General features: G+C 40.1%; 1 protein-coding gene across 2 annotated transcripts in view; it reads left to right on the top strand.

The window, feature by feature from the left end:
* usp24 (ubiquitin specific peptidase 24) overlaps positions 1 to 20413 on the top strand; it is a 186044-nt gene that overhangs the window by 74457 nt on the left and 91174 nt on the right. For both annotated transcript variants that reach the window (XM_067990069.1, XM_067990068.1), the window contains exons 18-29: positions 268 to 399; positions 775 to 886; positions 2889 to 2965; positions 5322 to 5462; positions 6256 to 6309; positions 6396 to 6511; positions 7535 to 7601; positions 8807 to 8917; positions 10471 to 10569; positions 13804 to 13965; positions 17619 to 17704; positions 19343 to 19436. In XM_067990069.1, coding sequence (XP_067846170.1) covers positions 268 to 399; positions 775 to 886; positions 2889 to 2965; positions 5322 to 5462; positions 6256 to 6309; positions 6396 to 6511; positions 7535 to 7601; positions 8807 to 8917; positions 10471 to 10569; positions 13804 to 13965; positions 17619 to 17704; positions 19343 to 19436 — 1251 coding nt within the window. The remainder of the gene's footprint in view (positions 1 to 267; positions 400 to 774; positions 887 to 2888; positions 2966 to 5321; positions 5463 to 6255; positions 6310 to 6395; positions 6512 to 7534; positions 7602 to 8806; positions 8918 to 10470; positions 10570 to 13803; positions 13966 to 17618; positions 17705 to 19342; positions 19437 to 20413) is intronic.

Here is a 20413-nt window from a genome sequence, read left to right as displayed (position 1 = left end):
TAATTTTTTTAAGAATGTATTTGCTTTTTGTTCCATTTTAGTCCCAGTTAGCCATATTCGCCATAGAGTATTTCTTCTCCCCAATATATGAATGTCACTCTCCTATTTTATAATACCATTTTACCAAATTTACAATAATTGTATAAGTTATTTCCTTCTGCAGCACATAAAGCCATGTATGGAGGCGACACTTGTACATCAGATTTAATAGTGATTCTTTTTCTGCTGCTGCTTCAGTTCTAACAGTATTTTGTTATCTTGACGCAGTACCTGGAAGCACACCTGAGGTTCCTTGCATTTTTCCTTCAAGAAGCCAGCCTTTACATAGGCTGGAATCGCGCAAAAGAGATTTGGGAGTGCCTGGTGTCTGGAGCAGATATTTGTGAATTGGATCGAGAGGTACAATTTTAAAAAAAATTATTTATCATTCTGCATGATTTGATGTACTGTTATCTACTGTTATCACATCTCTAGATATTGGTTCTTTAATGAGCTAACCTGACAGTTAACTTTAGAACCCCCTTTTACACACAATCCTTGCCAGAAGTGGATCTGACATCGTTGATCTCACTCTAGCAATTCAGGGATGGTTGAAGTAAATGGTCAATAAATGGGATTTAAAAAGATTGATTTTGTTTTTAAAGCTATCAGTGGATTAGTTCACTCTGGAAAATGTATAATTGCATGTAAACTTTAGTATTTTTCAAAGGAAGCTCCAGAAAAATGACTCAGAAGTTTAACAATTTATTTTCTGATGACCATAATTTTCCGCAGTTGTGCTTTGAATGGTTTACCAAAGGACATGGAGACTTGGAGAGTGATGTTCAACAACAGCTTTTTAAGGAGAAAATCCTCAAACTGGAACCCTACGAGATCACCATGAATGGTATGTGGTTGACAATTTATATATAAAGAACAAATTAACTTTTATTTAGCGCAGTTTAAATCCTGTGGACGTAGCAGATCACTTCACAGCCAGTGCAGTACTTTGTTTTGGAGGCCAACACGTTATAATTAGTTGAAAATTTGCAGTTTTGCACATCAGACTACTGTCCATGTCCTTGTGTCCGAATAACCTTGTAGCTGAGAGATAATGTCGTGCTTCTTCGGAGGGCAAGTCACTTCACTCTTGCAGAAGTGCCTAATTTTATTGACTGAAAGCTAGGAGTGGTTTGCTTGACTATCATCTTAGTAATGGGCTGGAATGAGGAGATGTGGATGAGTGAAATGGGACAGATAGAACTTTTTTTTTAAAAGTGTGCCGAGATTTCCTTTGTATGGAAATGAAAGTTTACAAAATGAAAAGTTGTTCTGACCGTGTCATTTTAGTAGTTTCTTGCCTTATTTGATTTAATTCTTCCTGGACCTCAGAGCATAGTGGGGTAATGAAGTAACAACATCCATTTCTATCCTAGGCTGTCCTTAGTAAATCATTTGCATTAAGATTGATTATTTACACATCTCAAAATAGTTTTGCACGGTGCATCTCTACACCAAGATCCCTTCTTCCCTGGATACTAAATCTGGTTTTAGTAAACCTGTATCATTCATTCTCAGTACATGACTATAGAATTGTCATTGTTGAAGTCTCCTCTCCTGTTGCCATTGAATCTTCAAAATTATTCTTGTACACTTGCTTTGAACTTTCAGAATATTTCAATTTCTTTCAGATATTTCTAGTACTTAAAGATTCAAATCTTTGTCTCCACCTTTGGTCTTCAGAACTCCATATCTTGCTGAGCTTCTTGAAGACTGCTGTTGCTTCAAAAAGTTGAGCCAGACATGGAGAAACAGGTTGTTGTCTTAAATTACTTAAATACTTAAGGCAAATATATAAAAAATTATTCACTCTTGTGTACCATTCTCCTACTGAATCAGCAGATGACCTGATTCAGTTTCTTAACCTATGTCAGACCATTAAGGGGTGTGGGAATGGTGAGAATATTCTTTTTCCCTGCTTGTGGGAAGTGTCTGAAGTGGCTAATTGCAGGTATAAACCCTTGAGCTAATACTCTGATACAGTGTATTAATACATACGAATACTATGGAAAATTGAGTAACCTGCAGCATATTACTTTCTAGTAGAATCCTTTCTTTGTCCCAGGACTCAGATTAAACACTTGTTGTCACAATGTTGTAAAATATCCCTTTTCTCTCTCAATTCATTGCAGAGGTCTTTCAGATAAGTAGAAAATAGCGGAGTCAATTTCTGAAGTGGTAACCAAACATTACCACTTACAGCACAAATAACTGCAAAAGTTCCACATAAAATTTGAGTGAGTCACTGTTACAGCTTTAAATTACACCAGTTTGACTCCTTCAGTTTAATACTGCAGCCTGGTAATGCACTTTCATCGTAGTTTTATAATGCATTGGGTAAAGTGGAGCATTGCTCTTACAAACAACAAAATATTTTCCCATGTGATGCTGATTGCAACTGTGTTGCTGTTGAAAAGTGCAGGATGGAGGCCAGGCAATATCTGAGGGGAAAATCAGAGATACTTGAATACACTTGCGCAAAGCTTGTTGTAGAGTGGCATTGAAGAAGAGCTGAGACCAGGTCTCCAGCCAGTCCTCTCAGCCGGGACAACTGGGATCCAGGCAGAAGTTCCATTATTAGCACAAGTGCTAATGTTCTTTTTAAATAAACTCCATGCTATGATCTATTTTCATAGATTTGTAATAATGAGGATTACATGCACAGTGTACAGCTTGATTTTGAATCATTGAGGTCTTTAATAACTTACCTCAGTTTTTTTTGTTTTCATTGCTTCCTGTGGAGAGTGCCAATGTGCTCCTCTGGCCCCCTTGTGGCACCCAACTAAGATAAGCACGTTCTGGCTACGTAACCAGCTGTTCTACAAATCTATTCTGCTTCTCTTTTGTAGGGTTTAATCTCTTCAAAACTTTCTTTGAGATTGTAAACCTTTCTGATCATCGATTGAAAAAACAAGGGGCTCAGCTGGTAAGATATCTGTTCTGTTTTCCTTCAGTTGGTGCTTATGCTGAAAATGTTTCTTAAAAATTTAAAATTGCCCCCTATTTTATGAATTCTGGCCAAAAGAGGATGAGGTGTTGGAGTGAATTGAACAGAATTTGAAATTTTATATTGTGTTCTTTGTTGTATGTTGATTTCTTAAGGCCTTTTGACCCCATGCCCATCCAAACAATGGGGGCAATTTTCGCCTGCCTACTGCACCGTTTTTTGGCATAAATGGGGTTGGTAGCGCATCAAAATATATTTGAAAACCATGCCAATTTCACATCCGAGGCCCACCCGATGTGATTTTTCAAGAGGGCCTCGATTTAGGCAGCTAGAGCTCTCACCCGAAACAGGTAGGAGCCTAATAAATATAGACAAGTATGGGTCCTACACCAGTTTTAGGACCCAGACACCTTTTTGGTTGCCATCCCATGGTACAAGTCAAGAGGATGCCATTTTCAGCAATATTTAAAGGGATCCTCAATTGTTCTTGGGTAAAATGCTGAAAAGTTTTGAGACGTTTTGTTTATATTAGTGATTTTTGGCTACTTACGCCATTTCAGAGTGCTTGTGGTGCCTGTACAATATTCTCAACTCTTAAGGGGCTTCAGGCAACACACTTTTTTCTGCATGTGGGGCCCTGTGGCAATTCCACTGTGCAAAGCTGAGCGCACAGTGCTGCAGCAGGGAGAGTAAATAGATGACGACGTGCTCACAGGAACCCTTACCCTCCCAAGAGTTTATAGGCTCAGGATAATATACTTGCACTTTTCTGAGAAGCAATGCATAAGGAGGCTGTGCTTTTCTAGGGAGGCTGTCAGAGTTAAGTCACTCCTGCAACCAACTGCCACAGCTGGAACAGCACTGTTACATTCAAGTTCACTGCAGCCCTCAACCTCTTTGCCCCCAGCTCCTTCCAAGCTGCCACTGAGTATCAGCAAAATCTGTCAGTATACAGCTCTTGCTTGCTTTAAGCAACTGGCAGATGCTGTGTTTGCCAGAGCAAACACTTTTACCACTGATGACATAGAGGATGGTGAGGAAGTGGAAGGGCTTCAGCTAATGCCTACAGACAGAGCTTATTGGCAGCAGCTTATTGAACAGTGCTTCAGCTGAATAATCCCAGCTTCTCTACATTAACAGTCATGTCCAATATCTCTCCCAGTCATTCTACTCTCCAATAAACTGCTATTCAAAGACCAACATTGGTATTAATGTCAACTAACATTACAAAGTCATCAGCTGCTTCTGGAACACACTCTGCACACAAATATTTCAAAGAACATAACTCCCAATTCCTCAAACAAGTCACAATATTGATCACCCTGGTGAAAGCCCCTAATGCCTGTCTAATTGCTCTCTTACCAACTCCAGTGCTTCTACAAAGTGCTCCCCAGTGGCTGTAGCATGGGAGGTGGAAGGCTGCTGTGGCTCATTCAAGGGTCCATGAGATGCTTGTGATCAGTGACCTGTAAGAGCGTGGGCCTAAGAGGACCCAGCTGCAGACTGCAGCATCTCAGTGGCTTCCAAGGCAGTCTTACCCAGCTGGCTTTCTGGCACCATGGCAGGCATTGGTTGATGGGATGGCAGGGGAACGGGTGTCCTTTCATCCTGAGAGGGCAATATGTGCCTCTTCCTTTGTGCCAATGCCACTCCCATACCTCTGGGGCTCAGCCCTCCAACTGATCTTCAGACTGCCTTTAAATAGCGACAGCCCCCCTCGATTTCCCGCCCTCCCACTAGGCGAGCTGCCTACAGGAAGTGTAATTAATGTTGGCAGCTCACCCTGAATATTAAAATGAGGCCCAGCCACAAAAATTAATTGGGCCTCATACCAATGTCACTGGGCGGGCGTAGCGAACATTTGATTTATCTGATAATCAAAAATTGACCCCAGCAGACCTTTCCCAGCTGAGAAGGCAGATAAGTGTGCCACGCTCTGTCATTGTTGCTCTTGAATTGGCCACCAGCAAGAGCAATATGAGATGATTTACCTCATTTTTGTTTTCATTGCTTCCTGTACAAAATGCCCCATGTCCTGCTCTGGTGGCCTAGTGGCACCCAACTAAAATGAGCATGTCCTGTGGATAAGTGGATTGCCTTCATGGTTGGAATTGCCTTCATTACTGTGTTGCCTTTTATAAGCATTTTATGAGAACATTCGTTGAAGGGTCTGTATATAGTGCAGTGCTCCCCCAAAAAAAGTTGGTCACTATTTCTGTTAATCAGTACTGTTGAACTGTTTTAAGAAATGCAAGATAATATTAGGAACAGTAAAAGGAGTTCCTGCTCAGGTGAGGATGATTAATTGCTGTACACTCTTGCTCCCAATGACCAGCATGTTGAAAAGCTGGAGCTAACAGGAATGGACTTCATCTGGAGAATTGCCATGGAGTCACCAGATGAAGAAATTGCCCATGAAGCAATCCAGCTGATCATTAATTACAGTTACATCAGCCTGAATCCACGATTAAAAAAGGTACACTGCAAAAGTCAAGTATGTCTGAAATGGGTCAGTAACATGTTCTGTATAAATAGCATGACAGAATAAATGTTTGTTTGGAGACCATCAAGCTGCTAAATTGCCTAAGTTTAGGTATGGTCTTTAACATTCTGTAAAGGTAGTTCATCCTCAAACAAACTTTTCATCTGACTGCCCCTAGATTTCTCTCTCTGACTTGCAGTTCCCAAACTTTAACACATTCATGTGCGAGTTCATTGCATCAATTCATTATCCATAGTTTTGGTTCCTTCAAAAGAAATGAAGTGTAAACCCAGAACCTTATATGTGTGTTGGGGACTGAGGAATATTATGTTCCGATTATGGGTATCTTCTGGCACCAAAATCATGTCCCAATGATTTTGCTCACTAGTTTGATGCCCTATTAATTTGTAAGTGGACATTGAACTGCATCAGAAAATGAACACAACCATGCCAACAGTAGGTAATTTAACATCGATGCAGATTTTTAAAATTAGCCAGTATAATGTGAAATTGCTGAATGTGATGTGTTGGAATATTTGTTTTATTTCTACTGCCTAATATTCCTCATAAATGTGCTTAAAAATAACAGGAAATATTATGAGGAAAGTAATCAAACTGGGTTGTAGCTTGGGAGTGGTCCATTCTGGAGCAGTTGTCTTTTTCTGAAACTCAAACTCTTGATAAAGCAGCAAAAATTCATTTCACATGTGAAAGATGTGTCATGTCTGTCTGCGTAATGTGGTGCATAAATCCAAAGACTGACCGTTGTCACTCACTTCTCTTTCAGGACTCTGTTTCCCTTCATAAGAAATTTATAGCAGATTGCTACAAACGTTTGGAAGTAAGTGGAGAATTTAAATCTCTGGTTTTTTTAATTAATGAGATCTTGTTTTATAATGTATTTTGCTCCATTTCTCGCCATTGTAGGTTGCTAGTTCAGCTCTTGGAGGCCCTACTCTGACACATGCTGTTACAAGAGCGACTAAAATGCTAACTGCTACAGCCATGCCTACTGTAGCTACATCGGTACAATCACCATCCAGGTAAAGCTAACCTTCCTCATATACTCAGCTATTTTTGTGCTCCTTAATCTCCTGTTTATGCAGATGTTAATTGTCAATGGGTCACATGAATACAGAAAATGTAAACAAACAAGCCTTGGTTTTAACCTTACCTGCCTTGTGGGAACGGGGCGGGTTTAGGGTGGATGCCGGCTTCTTCAATGGAGAGGAAAATCGGAAGGAGTGTAAAATGGGCATCAAACCCATTTCTGCTCAGCGGGGTAGGTTAAAATTAGGTCTACAGACTCTTCAGGCTTGAAAATGCTTGTGGATGAGCCAGTTAGGTAGCAATCCATAATCATCTTGTGTGTACGCTGTTTGTCAGGGGCACAAATTACTAACTCAAAATCTGGTTAATAAACCACCCATTTTCCCCCTCTTTCTCTCCCTTACCCCACAAAATGTATAATTGTTTAGGCCACACATTACTGTAGAAAGGACATAAAAGCGATAGAGTCTAGATTGACCAGGATGATGCCAGGGATGGGAAACTAGTCAGGAGAGAGTTGAAATACTAGGGTTATTTCCACCGGAGCAGTGACTGGTAAGAAGAGATTTAATAGAGGGTTTTGATAGTGACCAGAGGAAAATATTTCCTCCAGTTGGGAAGTCACTGATGAGGAACCATCAATTTAAAATTGCTACAGAGTGACCAGAGCAGTTAGGAGATATATCAAATATTATGTTAATTTCTTGGACCTGGTATTGTTTAGGTTTAGCAAAGGGCTCAATCCAACTCTTTGTACCTTGGTTTTTGTAAGGAGGGGGTCAAGATACATTGTAAAGTATTTTGGTGTCTTTTGGTAGTGCTGATTCCTTAAAATGGTTTTGAGGTTCAAAGATTTAAAATGTTTCATGCTGCACTCTGTTAGTGGATTGTAAAAAGACACTGATTTTTGGAAGATGAACAGAAGTAGCACTACTCTCAATATTTGAACGACTAATTCCTCTGGTTCCTTTCCCTGTTATCAGTTATTTAATGTTTATCCCTTTTCTTAATTGTAGGTCCAGTAAACTTGTCATAATTGAACGGCTGCTGTTGCTTGCAGAAAGATATGTGATCACAATAGAGGTGAGCAAATGGAAGGTTACACCGGGAATAAGTAGTGACGCCTTTCTATCACTCATTGATTTATTTTAGTTTAATACTTAAAGCCTAATATCTTGTTTTAAACCAGAATGAATCCCAGTGCAGTGGATTTTGTTTACTAATTGATATCCCGTGCCATTGCATATGGGGTTCAAGACAAAGTGGAATCTTCAACTCAAGTAGGATTAGACGGCGAGGCATAATTGAACCAGACTGGATGAAGGACTGCGGCACTGGAGTCTAGAGGAGGATGGTAGGGTTGTCGGGGGGAGGTGCAGGGGCAGGTGGAAGTGGGTTAGAGACTGGGCCAAGTAAGTAGGAAGGTAGAGTATGGATGGAGGTGGAGTTAGGGAGAAGTTAGAGCATGTTGGAGGTTGAGGGAAGAAGGTCTGGCTTGGTCAAAAGCTGTGGGGATGAGGGGGAAGTTGAGCAAGGTCAGAGGCCAGGAGGGAGGGAGGGGGGGGGGGGGCGGGGGGAGAAGAGTGAGCAGGCTTGAAAGCTGAGAGATGGCAGAGAATCTAAGACCACGGGTTGATTTCAGAACAGGGCTGGAATTCAAAGGAGATGGATGCCAATCAGTGACACCAGTATGGTAAGCCCAGGCAGAGCGGAAGAGACTAGGAGAAGGAGAGAGGAGTGGAGAGAGGAGTGGAGAAAGGGGAACATAGGTTGCAACCGTGAGCACCATCTATAAAGAGAAAAGTGTTCCCCACAAAAAAATATGTAGTAGTTTAAATCATTTTTTTTTAAAAAAAGAAAAGCAATTAATATAGAATAATAAATCAGTTGGTTTATGAAGACACTGAAGTGTAGGAGCAGGAAGGCTAGTAGGGCTGAGGCATCTGTACTGGCATTTTCCACTTCATAAACCAAACACAGGAGAAAAGGAAAAATATTATAAGTACAGGTTTGGAACTCCAAGTCCTTTGTGATTTTTCACCTTTAACTTAACCTCCTATTGTCCCTGTGGAGAAATTCTGGACGTCCACTTGAATGAGTCTCCTTGCTTCCAGTGGGGAAGCACCTGGTCTCTGCTCGGGATTGGAAACTTGTGGAAAACTGCAGAACCTGCCATACTTCTGCTCTGGCACAATGTGTTGGTATCCCAGTGTGCTGTGCCTCTGAGCTATCTTTATTTTAGGGTTAAGGTGAACTTTGTGTTAAATTTGTGACCATCTTTTATGCAGGATCTGTATTCTGTTCCTCGGACTATCCTACCTCACGGTGCCTCTTTCCATGGACATCCTGTAACTATCACAGTCATCTGCGAGTCCACAAAAGATTCATTTAGCATAGAGGTTGGTGATGTTAGGTTTCTGCTTTTATGCTCCCACACAAAAATCTTTCAAGCTTCCAGAGAAAAACGTGTGCGCTAAGTCAATTCTGTACTCCCGCCTCTGCTTCTAAAACCAAGAATGATTTTTACATTTTTATAAAATGTCTATATTTTTTTCCCTTTTTCTATTTTTAGAGCTCCTTCACTTTTGCCCATTTAATAGGGGAAGCAGATAACCTCATCAAAACTAAAACGGGAACTGCAGAAAGCAGACTGTGGCTGGACCAGGACAGTTGTTCCTATTTTCACAGCTCCATTACCAGTCCCTGCCTTCTACAGATGTTCTTCTTTGACCTTAAATTAGCTTCTGACCCCCATGTGAAGCAAAGCTTGAGGGAAGAATTCCAATTTATTCCTTTCCTGCCTATAAACTGCAGGGATAAAAGAAAATTAAAATGAAGCTTAACAGAAAAAAAATTGCCAAATAACTGCAACTCCATAAATGAGAGGAAAGGAAAAGTAACAATTCAAACTAAAGAAGAAAATGGCAACCTGTTTTTTTTTAAAAGTTAAAATTGAATGAAAGGAGGAAAAGAAAGTGAACATGCACATTAAAAAGAAAAATGCTGGCATCAACTTGACCTGTGCATTTTTTATTTGAAATGGTTCCTTGTGTTTCACTCCTTATCTAGTAGAGGAGAAGTGACACTGCAGAGATGTGGTCAAGATCAGTAATTCAGTAGGAACATGTGCAAAAACCTAGTAATTCTTGGTACTACCAAAGCATTATGCTGAAACAGTGTGATGTCATTTTAGATTTTCATGTTTTATTTGCAGATCTCCAAAGTAAAACTGGGCTGTACCACAATTTAATTGGGCACCTCATGCAAGAGGATGCACAAAAGCTGTTAAAGTGGCTCACCCTTTAATTTTGTCCTTCCTTTTATTGGACCCTCTATGGTATAGTTTACATAAACAAATAGTGACTCATTGGTCCCTGAACAATCTCCACTCCCAATCAAAGCTGTGGATATTAAAGGTTGATCTAAGTGCATTATTGAAGTCACCAGGTCAATCTTTCAAAATGTTTTTGAATGCAACATCAAGCTCTTCAGCTTGAAGTGATAATTCATTGGCAACCCAGGGAAGTGAATGCCATTCTTTTTGTCTCATTGGCAGCATCATGGGGATTAAACTGCTAGTCCTATATAGAATATTTTGCTTTTTGAATCTGATGATCTTCTCATTTGTGAGATGATGGTTTGCAAAATGCTACAATTCTGGCTTTGGTTCAAATCTGACTGCAATTTTAATAGGAGCCATTACATTGACCATAGCATCAAATTAATCACTATGTAAGACTCCTCAGTGAAATATTTTGATTAAAACTTGTCACAGTTGCTAGACTAAGGTCATTACTGTCTGAAATTTAACAATATTCATTTGACACTAGTTTTGGGACACTGCCAATCCCAGCCAAGTTGTTCACTAATTTGTATAAGTAGGCTATGGTTGTTTGATGCTGCCACTTAGCTAGTACCTGACTATAACACCGACATTCTGCCCACTTTTCAGGCTCACAGCAACGAGACTGTCGGGAGTGTCAGGTGGAAGATGGTAGCGCATGTCAGCTGTCCTTTGGATAACTTGCAGATATTCGCCAATGATAGTTTGGTGAGTAAAAGGATAAAGAAAGGAGGAATATGATCAAGCCAGAGGTGACAGTTCCCCTGGCTCAAGGTCTGTATTTTTTGGTTTAGGAATGGGGAGCGAATTTTGAATCAATAGACACCATCGCTGTATTAAATAGTATTAAAATTCTACCCCAGGAGAGAGTGTTTTCATTTCCACAGCACTTGGGTCACCTCATAAGCGGAAGTTGATACTGGACTTGTACATTTTTATTTGAGGATCCAAATATTTGCACACTGTTGCAGCCTGTGTGCAGCTGCAATGATTTTCAGTCCTGGCTACAGCTTTTTTATAATATATATATATATTATATATATATAAAAAAATAAAATAAAATTGTTCTCATGATGTGGGCAATACCACGTTTATTGCTTCTCCCAAGTTGCCCTGAGAAGGTATGTGGTGATGGTGCTCCCACAGTGGTGTTTGGAAGGGAATTTTAGGATATTAACCCAGCCACAACGAAAGAACGGTGATATTTGACCAAGTCAGGATGGTGTGTGACTTCAGGAGAACTTGGAGATATGTTAGTGGGAATTTAGTTGAGCAATCTGCATGCCAGCAGTCTTGGTACATTTGATTAGCAATCTGCTGGCTACTAGTTTTGTATATTTCATTGAAGTAAAATACCACCATTTGATGTACCATAACATTGTGTTTAGTGCTGTCTTTTTAAGGAGGAATGTGGCTTGAGTTGTGCAAACGGTAAATTGGAATATGACTCAGTGGATTTGGTTGCACCACCTCCATGACTTGAATTATGTGAGGCACAAAAAATTTAAACAGACAAAATGTTGCTTGTAGTGAGGCTCTCATATAATTGGAACTACATTGTGTAACTAAGGACTTGCGTTATTAACATCTGAAAAGCTACATATGGTATCTGTTGTAACTGTCAAGTTAGTATTTCAGCAGGACAGGGGTTATATTAAAAAAAAAATCAATCTGCTTTCAGATTTTTTAAATAGTTAGGAAACAGGAAAAGATAATTTGGCCCCTCAAGCCTGCCACTTATCATCTCACCATATCTGTCTATTCCCTCTTTCTCCAGAGATGCATTTAGTTGTCTTTTACACTCACTTATACCATTTCCTTTAGTGTTCTTTCCTGTTTACTTATTCCATGTGCTACCTCTTGACTGAGTATTTCTACCTGAATTCCATCCTTACTCCTAATTTTTGAATTATGACACTTAGTTAGTTAACCCTTCATCATTGTGAGCAATTTGTCTGAATTAACCATCATTCCCCTTCATAATTTTGAAAACTACTGGAGTGTTATAAAAACCCAACGGGTTCAATAATGTCCTTCCAGGAGGAACCTGCCACCCGTAGCCAGTCTGACTACGTGGTTGACTCTTAATGCCCTTGGGAACAAGGATGGGCAATAAAACTTGCTTTACCAATGTTGCCCACATCCCAAGAGCAAATATAAAGAAAATGCAGTCATGTATTACATTTTCCAACTCTGAATCTGAACCACTTGAGTATTTCCAATTTATATTTGAATAATTTTGCCCATTAGAATAACTTCCCTTTACTCATACCTTTCTTATCTCTTTAAAGAGTAAACTGTCTCTCTCCTCTTTCTGCCCTAGTGATCTGTAGTATATGCCTAGTGATGTCTTGGACTTTTTTCCATTAGAGATATCTAATGAGATTAGTTAATTCTGTAGCTTTCTACCTCTCGGGTGGTCCAGACTTATAGGGTTACACCACATTTTCTGTCCATTCTGAACACTTTGTACCTCTGAATGTTATATTCTTTTCCATCCTCTGGGGTTTTGCATATTTTCTAATATTCCTGTTAAATCGTAGTTTCTTGCTAATAGAACAGCTTTCAATTCCAGTATTTTATTTCTAATGCTTTTAGCATTCATGCATATACATACATTCATTCATCCAGCCTAAAGGTACCACCCCACCATTGCAGCATCAAATTGGGTCGTGCATGAATCCAAGGTTGTCGCCTCCACTCCATTCCATATATTGATCACTATTGAAAGGAGCGTACTGATATTATCCCATAAATTTGTCATCTATTTTGGACCTATGGCTACTTCTCCTACTCTTGCAATTTAAAGTAATTTCCCTTATTTACTGTTTCAGTACCATGAACTATCTTGTATACCTCTATAAGATCATCTCTCAGACATTCAAAGCTGGAAACCCCAAGCTTCTTAGATCTTTCCTCATAACTCAAACTTCTGACATTGGGGATCAACCTCATGGCTCTTCTCTGCACCATCTCCAATGTTTGAATGTCTCCGTAGTACCTCACTGACCAGAACTGGGTAAACTTATGGTGTGGCCTGAACAGAGCACGATACAGTTTGACTTGTATTGTACTGTTTTAGCTATGCAGGTCAACATTCTGTTGGTCTTGTTGATGGCTGCTCTGCATCAATTGAGCATGGTGAACATTCGGTCTACTAAGATTCCAGGTTTCTCAACATTTTCCTTGGCTACTTCTGTATCATTTTTGGAGTACATTTGATGCCCATTTTTCCTTCCTATGAGCACTTGTATGCAATAAATTTCATCAGCAATTGCTCTTCCCACTTACATATTTTGTCCAACTCTCATTGTAATTTCTGAGCTGCCCCCTCTGATTTCACTGCCCCTTCTAGTCTGGTATAATCTGCAAATTGAACCAATTTGCATTGAGGTTCTGAATACAAGTCACTGATGTAAATTAGAAACTCTAGTGATTCTAACACTGATCCCTGGAACATCCCATTTGATACACCCTCTCCGACTCAGATGTAACCCCAATGAACAACCATATGGTTGTTTGTGTTAAATGATAATTGCAGATTTGTGTATATATATATATATATATATATATATATATATATGAATGTATTTGTGCCCATTTTAAAACTCTGGTTTAGTCAGTGCAGGGCTACGCTGTGGAAAGGGAAAGCAGCCTGCTATAAGTTAGTATTGTACTTTTTGCAACTTTTTGCAAAACGGTCTGAAATATCTCTGGGGAACAAAAAACGTCTGTGCAGCAGTGCTTTACCACTGCAATTTAAAAAAAAATTTTTTATGTCTCCCATTTGGAAGTTCATTTCCTCCTTTCCATCCAGGTTCTCATTTATTACCAGTTCCACAGTGATAGCAAGTACAAGTGAAGCGACTTTACAACCTTATTGTCACAGTTGTGCTGCTTATTTTCTATAAATGAAAATAATGCGTTGTGTTTTCCTTCTAGCTGACTATGAACAAAGATCAAAAGCTGCTCCACCAACTGGGGTTTTCTGATGAGCAAGTATTGACTGTAAAGATGCCCGTGATGGGCACACCATCGGGGAGTTCGGTTGACTCATCCGCCAGCAGCAGCAGTGTGTTCAACTCAGCTTATGCTATGGAACAGGTTGGATAAGAAATTTTATGTAGCTTTACAGATAGTAATCGAAAATAATTCAAAAAGCTTGACTTCACCATCAAATTCTTTGGAATTGAAACAGAAAATGGAGATGGGGAAAGTTGTCATTTGAGGCTGGAGTTGAGTTTTTGGTCCTAGTTTCCAAATGTTCATAGAAATGTAATTCATTTTTTGTTACCTCACTTCTCCAGTTGGTTCTGTCCATTTTCCCTCATTTTAGCAAAAGAACTGGAAATATATAATCTCCCGGGGGGGCAGGTGAAATGTTTTCAGGCAGTTTTTCCCATGGTGGCTCTTGGTACTCCTTTGAGATTATCCAAACAGCAGGCACCATTTGTTTTTTGTGGGGAGGGGGTTGTTGTACATTAGTTTCTAGACATTATTAAATGTCAACATAACTCGGAGGTAGCACTCTCCCCTCTGAGTCAAAAGATTGTGGGTTCAAGTCGCACCCCGGAGATACTGAGGGAGTACTGCACTGTCGGAGGGCGCAGTCTTTCGGATGAGACGTTAAACCAAGGTCCCATCTGCCCTCTCAGTTGGATGTAAAAGATCCCAAGATACTATTCAAAGAAGAATAGGGGAGTTCTCCTGATGCCCTGGCTAATATTTATCCCCCAACCAAATAGGGCCTCTTAACAATCAACAAGGTCATCTATGTGTGGAACCACAAGAGATGGGTGAGATCCTGAATGAATATTTCACATCGGTATTTACGGTTGAGAAAGGCATGGATGTTAGGGAACTTGGGGAAATAAATAGTGATGTCTTGAGGAGTGTACATATTACAGAGAGGGAGGTGCTGGAAGTCTTAACGCGCATCAAGGTAGATAAATCTCCGGGACCTGATGAAATGTATCCCAGGACGTTATGGGAGGTTAGGGAGGAAATTGCGGGTCCCCTAGCAGAGATATTTGAATCATTGACAGCTGCAGGTGAGGTGCCTGAAGATTGGAGGGTAGCAAATGTTGTGCCTTTGTTTAAGAAGGGCGGCAGGGAAAAGCCTGGGAGCCTGACATCTGTAGTGGGTAAGTTGTTAGAGGGTATTCTGAGGGACAGGATCTACAGGCATTTGGAGAGGCAGGGACTGATTAGGAACAGTCAGCATGGTTTTGTGAGAGGAAAATCATGTCTCACGAATTTGATTGAGTTTTTTGAAGGGGTAACCAAGAAGATAGATGAGGGCTGTGCAGTAGACGTGGTCTACATGGACTTCAGCAAAGCCTTTGACAAGGTACCGCATGGTAGGTTGTTACATAAGGTTAAATCTCACGGGATCCAAGGTGAGGTAGCCAATTGGATACAAAATTGGCTTGACGACAGAAGACAGAGGGTGGTTGTAGAGGGTTGTTTTTCAAACTGGAGGCCTGTGTCCAGCGGTGTGCCTCAGGGATTGGTGCTGGGTCCGCTGTTATTTGTTATTTATATTAATGATTTGGATGAGAATTTAGGAGGCTTGGTTAGTAAGTTTGCAGATGACACCAAGATTGGTGGCATTGTGGACAGTGAAGAAGGTTATCTAGGATTGCAACGGGATCTTGATAAATTGGGCCAGTGGGCCGATGAATGGCAGATGGAGTTTAATTTAGATAAATGTGAGGTGATGCATTTTGGTAGATTGAATTGGGCCAGGACCTACTCCGTTAATGGTAGGGCGTTGGGGAGAGTTATAGAACAGAGAGATCTAGGAGTACAGGTTCATAGCTCCTTGAAAGTGGAGTCACATGTGGATAGGGTGGTGAAGAAGGCATTCAGCATGCTTGGTTTCATTGGTCAGAACATTGAATACAGGAGTTGGGATGTCTTGTTGAAGTTGTACAAGACATTAGTAAGGCCACACTTGGAATACTGTGTACAGTTCTGGTCACCCTATTATAGAAAGGATATTATTAAACTAGAAAGAGTGCAGAAAAGTTTTACTAGGATGCTACCGGGACTTGATGGTTTGACTTATAGGGAGAGGTTGGATAGACTGGGACTTTTTTCCCTGGAGAGTAGGAGGTTAAGGGGTGATCTTATAGAAGTCTATAAAATAATGAGGGGCATAGATAAGGTCGATAGTCAAAATCTTTTCCCAAAGGTAGGGGAGTCTATAACGAGGGGACATAGATTTAAGGTGAGAGGGGAGAGATACAAAAGGGTCCAGAGGGGCAATTTTTTCACTCAAAGGGTGGTGAGTGTCTGGAACGAGCTGCCAGAGGCAGTAGTAGAGGCGGGTACAATTTTGTCTTTTAAAAAGCATTTGGACAGTTACATGGGTAAGATGGGTATAGAGGGATATGGGCCAAGTGCAGGCAATTGGGACTAGCTTAGTGGTATAAACTGGGCAATATGGACATGTTGGACCGAAGGGCCTGTTTTCATGTTGTAACTTCTATGATTCTATGAACTCACGGATTATCTGGTCATTATCACCTTGCTGTATGTAAATTGACTGCTGGATTTCCTACATTGCAACAGTGACTACACTTCAAAAATACTTCATTGGCTGTAAAGTGCTTTGGGAAGTCCTGAAGCCATGAAGGGAGCTATATAAATACAAGTCTTTCTCTTTTTTTTTAATTGAGCAGCAACACATTTCTAATTAAACAGTAATGGAATTCCTGGCATTGTAACTGGTGACTGGGTAGACATTCTATAAATTAATCCTTCAGTCAAATGAATTATCTTCATTTTTTGACTAAAATGTTGACAAAGCTAGCCCTACGTTTTTCTCCCTTGTACTTTATTACAACAGGGAGAAAAAGTAGTTTCAAGTTTGTGACTAGGAGTCTGACAGGTCTGCTGTGAGAGCTCCTTGGCTTGAAGCTTTGTCCTTGGGACTACATTTTACCACCAGTGATGGTGGGAAAATTTAGTAGTCAGTAATCCAGATCAACTTTCAGGCCTGCACCAACTCTGCGAGATAGTAGAGCATAGAGGTCTAGTAATACATTCTGTTATGATTACTGCGCAGAAAGTCACTGTGCTGACATCCCATTGTTACTTAAAAGGATATTGCTTCTCTAATACCTCTGATTTGGCAACCTAGGTTTATTGGGATTTATAATGAGTGCATTCCATTTGATGAAAAAAGTGGACCATACTAGATAGATAATATATTTGTTGAAGGACTGTAGGAAGACCTCAATACACTATGCCCTTGATTTCTATACATTTATAATTGAACAGTAAAATGTAATTGCATTGTTTGGTGTTGGTTTATGATGAGGCAGCCTAAACCGTAGCTGTTCAAATAGTTGAACTATCCTCAGTTCTCCACTGCCGTGTTTGCGCAGGTATGTTGCTTTTCCATATTCTTTAAAAATGGGGTGGCATCACTTTTGGCTGGCCACAGAACGTCAGAGGTACATTGTTTAGTGCAAATTAGAACGACTAGAAGCCAGTCACAAAGCAGGACTGTCTAAAGATATGTTTGCACTGAATGTTCTATAATAATTCTATATAAACCTTTTGTTCTTTCTAGTATTGCATTTTGAAATTCAGTGTAACTTCTGTATTTTCCCATTGAATACTCATTCAGTACAGAGTTAAACTTAATTTTGCTTATTTGACTGGAATCTAGACTTAGAGATTGATGTGTGTATTTGCTTTGGTCTCTGCCAGTGTGTTTCTGACTCGTTTCTTTACCCTTGCAACAGGAGAAGTCATTGCCTGGTGTTGTGATGGCGCTAGTGTGTAACGTATTTGATATGCTTTACCAACTTGCCAACCTTGAGGAACCAAGGTGAGATTCATTAGTTTCACATTGATTATTAGGTTGTATATTCAGAATTATAATGTTTTCATAGAAAAACTCTACCCGTCAGGCAGGATCTGTCGAACTATTCATGATATTTGGACAGGCAAGCCTTTGCCATTGACACTACTTTACACACGGTCAGTGTGAGAAATCCCAAAGGTAAAGTTGCTGTTCTCTGCTAAAAGAGCAAAGTCCTCAGAGATCTGGGTGTCTTTGTACAAGAAACACAGAAAGTTAGCATGCAGGTACATCAAGCAATTAGGAAGGCAAATGGCATGTTGGTCTTTATTGCAAGGGGGTTGGAGTACAAGAGTAAGGAAGTCTTGCTGCAATTGTACAGGGCTTTCGTGAGACCACACCTGGAGTACTGTGCATAATTTTGGTCTCCTTATCTAAGGAAGGATATACTCGCCTTAGAGGCGGTCCAACAAAGGTTCACTAGATTAATTCCTCTTGTATTCCAACCCCCTTGCGATAAAGGCCAACATGCCATTTGCCTACCTAATTGCTTGCTGTACCTGCATGCTAACTTTCTGTGTTTCTTGTACGAGAACACCCAGATCTCTCTCAACACCAGTTTCTCACCATTTAAAAGATATTCTGCTTTTCTATTCTTCCTACCAAAGTGAATAACCTCACATTTCCCCACATTATACTCCATCTGCCACCTTCTTACCCACTCACTTAGTCTGTCTATATCCCTTTGCAGATTCTTTATAAGATATTAAGGGGAACAGATAGGGTGGATTGAGAGAAATTATTTCCGCTGGTTGGGGATTTTAGGAGTAGGGGGCACAGTCTAAAAATTAGAGCCAGACCTTTCAGGAGCGAGATTAGAAAACATTTCTACACACAAAGGGTGGTAGAAGTTTGGAACTCTCTTCCGCAAACAGCAATTGATACTAGCTCAATTGCTAAATGTAAATCTGAGATAGATAGCTTTTTGGCAACCAAAGGTATTAAGGGATAAGGGCCAAAGGCAGGTATACGGAGTTAGATCACAGATCAGTCATGATCTTATCAAATGGCGGAGCAGGCACGAGGGGCTGAATGGCCTACTCCTGTTCTTATGTTCCTTGTGTCCTCCTCACAACTTACTTTCCCACCTACCTTTGTATCGTCTTCAAACTTGAATACGTTACACTCGGTCCCTTCATCTAAGTCATTAATATGACATTTACATGACAACATGGCTAGAATTGGTAATTGTCAGTGTGGGGAACTGCAGACACAGACCTCAAACTCACTGCACCACATGTCACATATGAGAAAAGCTCAAGCACTGAGGGAGCCCTGGAATACACATCTATTCTACTTTCTGGTTTGGAATTATAATTCAATTCCTTGAAATTACTGGGCTGCGAAATACTGATACCAGGATTAAAAATATCTGTTTCTCTAGAAAGGACTGAAGTGCAAGTTCCACATGTTTTGCATTTGTTTCACATTTTATTTTGTAATCATTTTACATATTTGTAACATAAAGCAAAGTAAAAGGAGAAAGTATTTAGGCTGTGCAAGCAAAAGAATCCTACCAGCTTAAAATTGTTACATTCTAATGCTGCCTCAAACTTTGATTTGTTGTTATAGAAAAATCTGTTTATTTACTTGTCCATCTTTCAGGATCACAGTGCGCGTTCGAAAGTTGCTGCTGTTGGTTCCCACCGACCCAGCCATTCAGGAGGCACTGGACACACTCGATGCTTTAGGCAGAAAGGTATAGCTGCATTCTTTTATATTATCTTCCCAATGTTGTCACAACTTGTTTAGATGATGTACAGCAGCACACTCCTGTCTTATGGTGTGGAAAAACCATAACCATGTGGGAGCACCCAAGCTTTCGCTAATGCTTTTAACAGGATAGTTTAGTCCATTGATGTTTCATGAGAGAATCCTGATCTTGCTACAACTCTCCCAGGTAAGAAGAAAAGCTTTGCTATCTGAAGCAACCAAATCTCTCCGAACCACTTGCCAAAACTATTGTTGGTGGGTCTGTGCATACACATGAATACTAACCAAGGAAAACAAACAGCATGTAACTGTAAAATTCTTTCCTGTGTAAAAAGAACATGCATGACCTCCCTTTTCAGCCACAAACCCCATGGTAACTTGTCCACAAAAGCCCAAGAACCTTCCATCCTTTGACTAACTCCAGTCCAGCAACCTTGGTTCCCATGACAAACTAGGATAGAGTCCTACTAGCAAAAAAGCCATTTTGATACTGTTACTGATGGGCGGGGTGTAACTCTTCAGCAGATCAGTCCTAACCTCCATATTAACAAGCATATGGAAAAGAAAATCCTTTCATAAACATACTACATCCTTAAATAAAATCTTTCTCTGAAACAAGTTACCTCATTTGACAAATATAAACAATCTGTTTGCAAAAAAAAAAGTTTATATTCTTGTCATGACTGGAATTACTATTTATTTCCAAGCATTGGCTATTTCGGTCCTGATCAAAAGTATGTTTAGAAAGATATCAACTCCTCTGTGGTTGGATGACCATGAAACACTGTCCTTGTCTAACTTTTAGCTTTGTTGGATAAGCATGCTTATTTCAGGGCCAGCATCCTTGACAAAAGTTTGATCTGGCTAAATTTGCTGTGGGATTTTGATTGTTCCCTTTAGCAATTTGGAGGTTAAAGATGTAATCTCATAATAGTGTCTTTTTACATGCTTCATCTGAGATTT

Source organism: Heptranchias perlo, chromosome 9 (genome assembly GCF_035084215.1).
Source record: "Heptranchias perlo isolate sHepPer1 chromosome 9, sHepPer1.hap1, whole genome shotgun sequence".
NCBI lineage: Eukaryota > Metazoa > Chordata > Chondrichthyes > Hexanchiformes > Hexanchidae > Heptranchias > Heptranchias perlo.
The sequence above is the reverse complement of the archived record's forward strand: the minus strand, read 5'-3'. Positions and strand labels throughout refer to the sequence as shown.